Below are 12,234 nucleotides of genomic sequence, written 5' to 3'. Positions count from 1 at the left end.
TCCGCTGTCAGCACCAGGGCCCCACGCGGCCCGGTGGAGCGGGACGCAACAATGCTGCGATTGTAGCGTCCCTGCGCACACACACACACACACGGCCTCTGTCTCTGTCCCCTGCGCTTGGCCACAACTCCCTTGTGCAAACGAACAGTTGCGCATCACAAATATGGAATGACTAAAACAATTCGAGTCACTCTGTCCATGATGTGGGACGATCCAGCATGTTGACAAAGAATAAGTCTGCGCTGGCCAGAACAAGCAACAGACTACACAACAGACTGTTTAACATGTTTAACCAATGAACAGATCCAGCTCCATAACTCTACAGGGGAGTCCCTTGTTTTTAATGTTTCTATTTATTATATTATCTTTATTCTGTCTCCCAGCACAGTTGGAGATGTTACATTTTACATTTTACTGCTGTTGTACATGTACAATCATGCATGTGACGAATAAACTAACTTGAACTTGAACTTCAGCAGCACTGACTAATCTCAGAATAGCACACACATACAGCTTCATATCTTACTCTCATGTCCCTTGAAAAACTAAAATAAAACAAAAACTAAGAAATCGCAGTACTACTGCAGAGTTTGACAAAATGACACAAGTCACTTTTCCATAACACTGCACTTTCAAAACATTTGAAATATTCTGACAAATAAATAAATCATATTTAAGTGTGATTACAGATACCTTTGTGGCCTTGGCACAGTCAAAGCATCTTTTAAAAACTCTATTTATAGCCATTCTGTGGCGGCAGACTGCGATGACCTTTGTGGAGCTTAAAATAAAAGGCCAAGTCAGTTCTTTGAGAGGCACGGACATCAATGAAACCCAAGCTCAGGGTGGCGGTCCAGCCCATCCATTGTTAATGGCCCTCGTCCTACTTCAACGCTAGGGGAGGAGGGCGAGGGGGTTCGCTTGCTCGGCCCACTCTTCCACAAAAGCAAGAAGTGACAGGGATTTGTATTGAAAGCCGCAGTCCCGAGTCTTTTTTTTATGAACGAGATGAAAGGGCTGCAAATTGCATTGATATTGAGCCACTCACTGGAAATAAAGAGGAGCAAGAACCAGTGAGGCACTCAGCTACAGCCAAGTGAGAGGCCCCTTCCCTAAGATGACATCAATCAACAAGGGGGCCTGTCTAAACGAAAACGAATGAGTGTTTTTCTCTCTCTGTGTTCCGTATCATAGGTTGATCACAGTAATCACTAGCTCAACTTTGAGACAATGCTTGGATTTCTTATCAGACGCTTTTGTCCAAAAGTGACTTAGAACTATAACAATAAACATTACATTTGCATTAAATTAATAGAAAGATAATGTTTCCATAATTGTTTCATTAAGACAACCCAGTCTATTTCTAACCAGTAGTATGGGTAAGAAGATTCACCTATACCAGTATACCAGTGAGACAGTGAATAAGCAGGTTGTGTCTGAGTCAGTTTCTATGCAACATCTGAAACTTTCACGTTACAGTATATGGGTGATCTATTTGTTTTCTCAGCAGATGCATGGGAATGCAAGGGGTAACCAAATAACTAATGTATAAACTATAATAAAATGTATTGTCCCCCGGTCAACATCATGATGTCAACATTGGGCGAACATAACACGATGCAAAACGGAGTTGATATGGCAAGCCAATTTAACATGACAGACTGTCTCGCCGTTAAAAAGCAGCCACGCACCAGAGTGGCGCAGTAGCGGTCATAACTCAGCCGCCAATACAACAATATACTCGCCAATGGCACTTGGCAGGTGCTAATTTCGAACCCTGTGTCTGACAATAAAATCTCAAATGAGTCAATCTAACAATGGATCCCCGCCACTACAACAACAAACTGTACCATTAAAGGAACGACTGTGGTCGTTGAAAAACACATTGCATCCACTTGTGCAAATTCATCTAGGACTTACACAAGGCAATTACACAGCACTCACTCCCTCACTCCCTCCCTCCCTAGCACATCGGCTTGTTTTGGTTACTAAACCCTGAAGCACATTCATGCTCTGCCCTGTGGCTCTCCACATGACCTTGTGGTATGCAGCTAGCGCGTGAGGAAATCCTCAGTGTGTGTGTGTCTGTGTGTGTCTGTGTGTGTCTGTGTGTGTCTGTGTGTGTCTGTGTGTGTCTGTGTGTGTCTGTGTGTGTCTGTGTGTGTCTGTGTGCACACCTGAGGATGTTGGGGTGGGAGAGTCGGTTCATCAGCTGCACCTCACGCAGCATGTTGGCCCTGTTACTGCTCAGCTTGTTCATCTTCAGAGCCATAACCTGGTCCGAAGCGCGGTGACGTACCTGGAACACACACACACACACACACACACACACACACACACACACACACACACACGAACACTGGGACCAGATGTACGTACATTTGCGAACATAGCGTTATCAGTGCCATGTCCAACCCGCAGAAACCGCACGCTTATGTTAATGTCGTATTTACCAAACATGCAGTTCATCGGGTAAACAGCGCCTTTCTCCGCCCCCTACCTCAATTTATGAACATTAACAACTGAAAGACATACTTCAATCACATGCGCAGTTGAATGAAGTTAACTGATAAGCACACATTTAGCTGTTTTGTCATGCATTGTATTAGATAATGAAGAGCAGTAGTTCTACTCAAACTACTTGTGCACGTGGGCTATGGAAGATTGGTCAAATCTAGCAAGTTGGAAAGTTTAAGTGGAAAGGCCAACAAAAATTAAGGTTGCTTTTGACATAGTACAAAGACGTAAAACTGGTGCTCTAAATAGCGATTCTGTTGTCTTTGAAAGGTTCTCTTATTGATGCATTTAACACCTGTTTTTACAAGGCAGAAATATTTAGGCGCAACATAGACACGCGCTTTAATGGGCAGTTTTCGTACATACAGGGGAATACCTAATTAGGCGCTTCTCCGCCTATCTTTTTACACAAAAATCCCACTTTCTCCTGACCCTCCTATGAATGCATGCAGGAGACGGAAAAGCTCAAATTGACATTCTCAGCTCCTGCGACAGGTATTCTGTGCTTTTACCTCAGTGCGGCCTGTTTGTACATACCTTGCCATTTTTTTACGTGCATGTTGCGAAACAAATACGCCTGAAGTGGGCGCAAACGTTAATATATCTGGCCCTGGGTCTCCTAAAAAGCTGATTTCAAACCTTCATAAATCAATGTAGACAACGTTCAGACTTATCTAACAGAAGCTACTGCAGTGGAGAGCCTGGATTATAAAATGTACTTGTATGTGCATGTTTAAATGAAATTAAATATATCTGTATATTTCTCAGATATCTTACATCTTTCTTGTATTTTTTATCAGCAGCTCTAGATCTTATTGAGTCAGCCAAGTGATGACAAACAGAATTCTACTTTCGCAACAGCCTTGGAGGCAGGAAGTTCCTTATTGTGCACCAACAACTCGCACCTGAGCCCATGCTACACACCAAAGCTCAGTGTTCAAGGATATTAGACTGAATGGCTTTTTCAGCCTGCTGGATTCATCCGGCACGCCACGTGCACACCTCTGTTATATAGCTAAACCTGTTACATATCTAAACCTTTAACAGGTGTGGGCTGCATGGCAGGGGGCAAAGGTCGTATTCTTGGATCTGGTGTACTGTACTCTACTCCAAAGTGCTGGGCAAGAGGAGATACCCTCTATCACACTGGCGCTGTGTGAGTGAGTCAGGGAGCACTGACGCAGCAGGCCCTGCACGTTCTAACGTTCTGAGACAGGTTAGCATGGCTCGCAACAGGCCCTGCACGTTCTAACGTTCTGAGACAGATTAGCACGGCTCGGTGTAAAGCCTCAAGTGGTGTCGTTCTCTCCGCTCTGCAGGCCTGCTACAAGGGATTCGAAAAAGAAACGCTCCGCTCTGAGCTCTGCATGAGAGACTCGGCAGGAAGTGCTTATGACAGACTGAAATATTAAGCGGTATCTATTCCAACTCACTTCCTCAAGCTGAAAGGCAGCGATACAGAGTGTCAGAGCCCAAAGGCAGAGAAATGGTACTCCAGTGCATATTTGATCAACAGGTTTGGGGCAAGTGCAAGATACCAAGTCTACCACAGAATAGTCAGTCAAGAGTTCACAACAGGCCCTTGGGAACAGAAGAGTGAGGCTAACTGCTGTTAGCTCTCACTGACTGCACCCAATCAAAAAAGGCCCCCAAGTCCACTGGATGGAGAGGCGGAGAGAGGACAGGAACCCCGTTTAAAGGGAAGTACGGAGCCACTGGAAAAAGGGAAGTGCTGTGCTTCACCTCTCCTCCTCCTACAACGACAACAACAACATCCCTCTCTAGCAGACTCAGCCTCCAGAGAGCTCCGCGCGGTCATCATGGCCCGTCGAAGCAAAGGCAGGCAGCCCAGCAGGACGAGCTGGGGCAGATGGCTTCCACCCCTAGCCACCTGGGGAGAGTGCAGACGGTCACACACACACACACACACACACACACACACACACACTCACGTACACGCACGCAGACACACGCACGTACACACATGCACACACACCCTCCAAAGGCTGCAGTACCACACCCCTTTACGGCCCGTCTGTGACTGGTCCTCCGTATAGAGTAGCACATCCTGCATCTCAATATTGAGGTGATTTTTGCCATTTTTTACTCAGTCACACAATGGCCTTTCCTTCCCTCTCGCAAAGTAAATAATGAAACGCCGTACACCCATTCAGCAGAGCTGCAGTGTACAGCCATCTGAAGACTATCCAACAACAAAGCGCTACGTCAAAACAGCAAGCTGATAAAATGCCAATTGACATACGTGCAAAGTCACGTTGGAGTTTGAAACCTGAAAGCACAGGGAGCACAGTCTCACAGAAACGTGACACATTATGTAACAGACGAGTATTGATTAATGCTTCATCCCCACATAGCAACATTACACAGGAGACCAGTGAGGGGAAACAACCCTCTTCAAAAAGCCCGACACTATTTAAGGTCATACTGGCATCACTAAAATGGCCTTCCCCTGGCCCAACTATTTGGGTCTGATGGTAATTTTGATACCATAGATGAATAGAGATCCAGTCAGACCAATAGTATGAAAAATCAGGAACAGAGTTTATTTACAATGATGCGCATCAAGGGAGAGACAGCATGACTTCACCTAAAGATCCATCAGCTGCTCTAACTAGACAAGGAAATAGTTAGGGTTTAAGTATCCTTCCAGGCTGACGGGAGATAGTGTTCAGTGTCATCCCATCTTACGTGGACTACACTGAATCAGACTCTGATTAGTGGCAACCTGGCAATCCGGAGCAGATAGCTACCGACGCAGCCATGCAGAACAGTGAAACACTGCAAAGTCATAATATTCCCGCTTATCTCTAAATACAGTCACACACAGATATACACAGGGACAGTAGATATCATACAGTCATTACATAGAATCATACTTTTAGTATCAAAGTGACCCACTAATGAGAAATGCAGAACATTAAACCACATATTGGAATATTGGACATAATGTTCTATTCCACCGTCTCTCAGTCCATCTCATTTGGAATTTTTGGTAGAACCATACATGGTTGATGTATTAGTGCACGAGCTGTATGAGTGGACAGGGCATTATTTATACAGTCCATGTGACAACCTCATCCTTCTGTGTTCAAAAGTCCCCTGCTGAAGGCTGTAACCGCACAGGATAGTGGGTTGCTGATGACTATTCACAGGAACACTTAACGGAGAGCTGGGGCCAATACCCTGCTAGTGAGGCAATGTCTCAACTTCAGCCTGACGTAAAAGTGATGGTCTATTAGATGCTCAGTGCATACATTCAACTACTGTACAGCCAATAACTTGGTTCATTATTACCTTGTGATTAAACCCAACCCCTCCCACTTGCCCCCAAACACACACACACACACAGTGATATGGTCTCGTGTCCTCCTCCTCACCCCCACATGGCATGGCGGACGCGGACCCCCCACACAGCCGTGTGCTAATGAGTCTGGTCTGGGTGTTTTATTACACAGGGCTGACTGCACACTGTTATGTCTCTGTGCTCCATTCATAGGCACCCCATCCAGTTCAAATCTATGGAAGCAGTTGTTCATGAGCTAAAAATACTCTGTTTTATTTTTTTTTGGGGGGGGGGTATAATGAAGTGGAGCATAGGGAGAACTAAATGTCAAAGGAAAACCCCCACCTTAAATGACTTTTGTTAAATGTTTAATGTCAACAATATATTAAATGAAGTAGGATAATAAAGCTCTATACTCTTTATCTGCTTTATAAGGAGTGTGACTTTTCAAGTGTTAGAGTTTGGCTACTGTACTTGAGAACCTACAAGCCTTCAGGTTTCAACTCACCCTACATGCACTGCAGCCTCACTCCAACTCAGCACTGAACGAGGATGTGGTTTAGCAAGGCTGCAGCTGCCGCTTCATACAGCCTGACCTCGAAACATCCACTCCATGACCATTCATAGCCTAATGACTTCACATCTTTACTCATCAGCCACCATACCCCAGACTACCCCCACCCAACACACACACACACACACAAACAGACACGTACACCCACACCCACACTCCCCCAAGCATGTCACTCTGACTAAGCCTGATGCCCAACAACTAGGTCCGTGAGAATTGTTAAATCCATCAGTGGCAGGATTTCCAGCCTGCCCAGGCAACGGCTGGCAAGCCTTTTGACACGGCTGCAGCCATTCCACTGTGATGACTGGCATTGATCTGGCTCTGTGACTGATCAGGCAATGTGAGCTCATTTTCTCTGAGGGCTTGTCTGCCCTATGGAACAAATCGTTTTTTTTCCTTCTTCTTCCAAACAAAAAGTTTTGAACCTAAACGCAGCTGAGAAAGTGAGAAAGCTACTGTAAACAGAGCGTTGCTCGTAGCGCTCGCGTAGCGAGTTAGTTTGTTTTCCTGCTCTCTTGCTAAGGGGAGCCAGTTTAAAGATAGCACCATTAATATTGACAACAGCAAAACATTTCACTTTTCTCCTTAGATACACTGTTTACAGTTCCGCTGAGCGAGGCTCAGATCACTGCTGCCACTGCAGTTATGCAACAGCTCTGTATTCAGCAGGCCCATGGCATGACACACCACTGCCTAATTATACACTTCTCAGGAGTTCTGATATGCATCTGGTGGCCTCTGTGTTGCTTTCCATTTTCACACAGCACATTCTGGTGAATCAGTTATGGGCTGTGGTATTATCGAATCTCACTGACCTTGTTTTGACGTAATACACACTGAAAAATGCCACCAGCTTGATTAATAGCGAGTATTGTGTTTTTGTTGTTGTTGTTCTTAGGGGGGTTGAATCATAAAATAGCAGGCTAGCATCACACAAAGCTACTGAAACCAAACAGGCAGCTGGGGAAGTCAGACTCTCTCTCTGGCCCGCTCTATGAGCTATTTATGCCTTTTCAAAGGGTGAATATAAATACAGCCTCCGCGCACTTAAACAGGCCTATGGGGTTTCAGTAAACATGAAGGGCGTCAGACACACATGAGCTTTCATGAGATTTCCTTGTGGCCCTTTTTCAGATGCCAGATCTAAAGACGTAGATTAAAAAGTAAAGTAAAGCTGCATTCTTTTATATTGTCGACCATTCACTTGCTGCCCTCCTCTTGTCATCTAAACAGTTGAAATTATTTTAACGATGTTGTGCAACATTTCGCGTAACCAATAGTTATTTCGCTTGTAATTACTTAATGACAATAGTACTCCATGAGTCTCTTCTATGTTTGAATGGGGCTTAAACAATGTGATAACACTATGATTAAAAGCGCTAAATTAATAGTTTGCACTGGGCAGATATAACACATTTAATTCCACACCTGCACAGTGTTATACAGCCTAAATATGGGTGTAAATAGATGTGAGAGGGAAGATCTCATCTCCACTAAACATTCTCGATCCTATAAATACCTCAGAGTCTAAACTCAACACTTAACCCAAAAACGCCTGTGAAGCAGGGCATTGTGCCATTGCCCTCGGGTTACCTTGTAGACTTCTGAGAAGAAGCCAGAACCGATCCATTCGCAGATGAAGTCATCCAGACGGGTCAGGCGTGAGAAGGCACTGATGAGGGCGCGGTAGGATGAGGGGCACACTCGGTCCAGCTGGCCCGTCTCCACCCCACCCACCCCCACGTCCAGCTCCTCCGGGCGGTCAGCCCGCGTCGGGAAGCTGGCTATGGAGTTACGCTTGTTCCGATCCATGTCTACTGATGCTGCAGATGCCGTTCGTGGTGGAGGACTCCGCAGTAGACCTTTCACATCTTTGACAGGCAGGAGGCGGTGGTGGTGTAAGACAAGCCTAAGGGAATCAAACAGGTGTGTGTTTGTCAACAGGTGTTGCGGAAGTCTCGTTTCAATTTTAATACCGCGGCTAAGGTAGCACATGGGTAAGAGTCTTCAGGTGTCAGCAATGCTGTCACATCGCTGCAGGACAATAAATAGCCAGAGCAAATGTTGTTGTGGACTCTGTTGGTTGATGATGCAGGCCATCTGTCAGGCTGATTTCATTCATTTATTCATTTACAAAAAAACAAGCCATCTTCAGACAATTTAAGGAGTTGGTATTTTATTGACACGACAAAGCGATACAATCAATAGTAACCAAACCGTGAACACCTACACCTACACCCTTGGGGATCAATAAAGTATCTATCTATCTATCTATCTATCTATCTGGATGTCAAGCTAAATGCATTCAGTGCCTGCTGCATTGCTGTGAAAGCCGTGCTGGACATGACACCGAGTGACGAACCATATTCAGTTGACAGGGGAGGAAAAGGTGGAGGGGGCTAAAGAAGATATTTCTCTTGCGTCGCCATTTCATTCTCCAGCTTGGACAACACCAGGATTTCCCTTTCTCTTCTGACCAATTCATCATCTGAGTGTTCAGCTGCAAGAGTGCAGCTGAGTAGATCTGCCCAGGCCTCTGGCGAATTACAACAGCTGTACTAGCCGTCTTGATGGGCTGAAACAAGAGTGCACGTTACCGGTCTTATATTTTCAACTCCCCAAATTATTCCACTTCAACTTCGTCACCAATTCATTCCTTATGGCCAATCATGTCTCTCATCCACATTAGAAACGTTCACGTATGTTTGTGAACAACATTTGTTTTCAGTGTGATGGTATTTTACAAAAACATGTCATGCCTTAGAGACTTTTTAAAAAGTTTACACACACAGATTTAGACAGTGGATCAAACAGGTGTCCTGTCCTATTGCTGAGCTGGGATCAGTTTGAATGAATGCAAAGTAGCATTAGTGTCGTTTGAACCCCCTGACTTCCTTCTCTTCTCAGGTATTTCTTAAAAGCACTGCTAATAAAGACTTCAAGAGAGCCATATATATCTATTTTCATTCTAATTTTCGAACAAGCAATTGGAGAACAGATGACCACTTTAATTTAGCTTTTATAGCAAGGCTTTCTCATGTAAAAGTTTTTTTAAGTGTTTGGCAGGCTGTCAACAACCACAGACTGTTTGATATTACGTTTTCAACAACGCTACAGTGACATTAAGACTCTGACTCACTACTCTCAGTCTGAACAGAAAAGCTGGTGTAGCCAGACCACCAATGACATCCATAAAAGGACTTTTTCCCTCCTCCACCAAAGCTTCTTTCCCCATTTTTCTTGTGCTTTGAAATCACAAAGCCAGCGCTGCCAAGAATGTCCACGACTATTTCTGTGTGCTGAGGCTGTCAGGAAAGTGCACAGCATGAGGGAGGCACTTTTGGTGCTTATGTCGTCATGCTTCCTCTCTTTCTGGGAAATACAGGAAGAAAAAGGGGGCCAAGAATCCATGTGAGAAAGAGAATAACTTAGAAATTAAAGAATGAAAGGAAGAGAAACAAAAAGAAAGATTGAAAGAAATAAAACTATTTCCCATTATTCAGCATGCATGAAGCATCGGGTTGATTGGGTTCAGAGCCTGAAGGGGAAAAAAGAGAAAGGCTGACAAAATTGGGTTTGCGGATGTCTAACACTGACTTCCCAGACTTGGCTGTCTTCGTCTACTCTCCATCCCCAGCTGGCTGACATCTCAGCAGTCGTTCACTGTTTATAATGCATCAGGAACTGGTCAGTCGCCCTGCTCTTCTACATGCAACAAGATGGAGGAAGCACTTTAGATTAGGGTGATAGCCAGACAGAGAGGGAAAGATGCTGCATAGAGGGCAGCAAGAGATATGGAGATGGAGAGAGAGAGAAAGAGAGATGGAGAGAGAGAAAGAGAGATGGAGAGAGAGAGGGGGGATCCAATCAGGATGGATAGTAGCTTCTCAGAACCATGAGGCAAGATAATTCAGCCTCAGCAAACATCCAGAAGTCTCAGAAGGTTAAAGTAAACCAGCCTGATTAACTATGGCATCCTCCCACACGACGATACAATACCATACGATACAACTTTATTGTCAGTCAGGGCTGAAATTGTTTTTCCATCAGTAGGCAGCTCATTTAAGAAAAACAACATAGACACACATATAGCATGTACATGTATCACAAAAGACAATGGCATGAACATACACAAAAACAAGATAATGAAGACTTGTAACCCTGAATAAATATTGCACTGGATTTTAATTTAGCTGGTTTAAAAATAGGATAGAGTTTTTAAGTCTGTTGCGATTAAAAGGAGGACTGTGCTACAATAGAGCATGATACTCTGAATAACTGATGTAACAACAAAGACTGTGCTACAATAGAGCATGATACTCTGAATAACTGATGTAAAAACAAAGAAATGATTTGGCTACTAGCTCCAAAGGATCTCAATCTATGGAGAAAACACACTGATTTTTGTCTATCATGACACCCAAATATTTACAGGCTGAGACTTGGTTAATTTCTGAATTGTGAATCTTTACTGGGGGCAGTTGACAATTAGGTGGTTTTCCAAAGATGATGACATGCACACGGGGGACAATATTAAAGTACGAGTGCAAACCTAGAGAGGGAAAATAGCCTATAGTTCAGCATGCATTACTCACAGAGCATTTACTTGTTAGTCTCTATACATAACCTTTGTCATTTAGGACTTTTTACAACATGAATGCTTACCATGCTTATGAAAACCTCATTAGAAATTGCAGTCTAAACTATGGGATTGAGCATTTACATGCCAATGACTTGTTCAACCACATATGTTCCAATCATAAAAACGCCAAGGTGTGTAGTTCTCAATTTGTACTAAGTATGGAAGGCTTGGAATGTTTGACTAACCACGGAGACACATCCTCATTCCAAATAAATAGGGAAAGGCCCTGCCCCTCTATATACCTCTTGTTGTGCAAATGACACTGAGAGCAGAGTTAATATTAGATCAGTTTCATTAAGGGTTTTTAAAGTGATGTGTTAAACGCATGTCAAAGTTGGCTGAAGGCTGCCAAAATCTTGGCTTCCAAAACCATATTGACAGACCATCTAAGCGCGGCAGTTAGCTTGTTATTAGCTTGATGTTGCATCTTTTAATTACATAATTCTACATAAAAGAGTGGCTAGACTAGCTAAATCCAGACTTTCATCTCTATGCTCAAAGAACACCAGCCTGGGTGACATTGAATGAGAACACAATGGTCCAACAGGACTCAGACAGGATAGTCACAAGACAGGTGTGAGGGTATTTCTATGTCTGACTAATGGGACCATACTTTTGCTACTACTTCACCACACCTTAGGAGTGAGGAGACCAATAGGCCAGTTACGGCATTAGCCTCCTTCAGGTATTTTATAGTTAAAATATTCAGGTAATTTAAGTCGCTTAGCTTACAATCAGACTTTGCAATCTGTTTTACACCACACAGGGATGTGAAAAAACAGCATGCCTCACATTCCACAGATTTTAAATAATGACTGGGCTGAGCTGCCCTTCGGAGAGTGAGCTTTTCCTCAGGGCCTGTTTCAGAGGTAGGCTACACGGGAGATTTTGAATAGCATGCTTGGACTTTGGTTGGAACAGGTTATGGAATTGCACAAGAGTTCCATAAATAGCAAACGTTAGAACACTGAGCTATACCCTTTCAATAATTATTGTGAAAGTTAGGCTATCTGTTTAACAGAAGGGAAATACGCATATTAAAAGCCTTATTGTCATCCCAACGCACTTTTATTGTAGGCTAGAATACTTAATTAACCTTGTGCACATGCAGCTTGCATTATGAAGTTGCGGCGCAAATAGAATTTCAGACCTTTGAAGGTGACGTAACGAAGCGCTTAACGTTAGCTGTCAAATGCA

At 43.8% G+C, this 12,234-nt stretch overlaps 1 protein-coding gene across 4 annotated transcripts in view; it reads right to left on the bottom strand.

Annotated features, from left to right (window-relative positions):
- The window catches only part of tesk2 (testis associated actin remodelling kinase 2), a 30,901-nt gene that overhangs the window by 17,698 nt on the left and 969 nt on the right, over positions 1-12,234 (bottom strand). For all 4 annotated transcript variants that reach the window (XM_042084465.1, XM_042084474.1, XM_042084446.1 and 1 more), the window contains exons 2-3: positions 7,989-8,304; positions 2,178-2,299 (exon numbers count right to left, since the gene is read on the bottom strand). In XM_042084465.1, the coding sequence (XP_041940399.1) occupies positions 2,178-2,299; positions 7,989-8,207 (341 nt within the window). In that variant the 5' untranslated portion in view covers positions 8,208-8,304. The remainder of the gene's footprint in view (positions 1-2,177; positions 2,300-7,988; positions 8,305-12,234) is intronic.

The sequence above is a fragment of the Alosa sapidissima genome, chromosome 1 (genome assembly GCF_018492685.1).
Source record: "Alosa sapidissima isolate fAloSap1 chromosome 1, fAloSap1.pri, whole genome shotgun sequence".
NCBI lineage: Eukaryota > Metazoa > Chordata > Actinopteri > Clupeiformes > Clupeidae > Alosa > Alosa sapidissima.
Note: the sequence above shows the minus strand (reverse complement) of the source record. Positions and strands in the feature narration are given on the sequence as shown.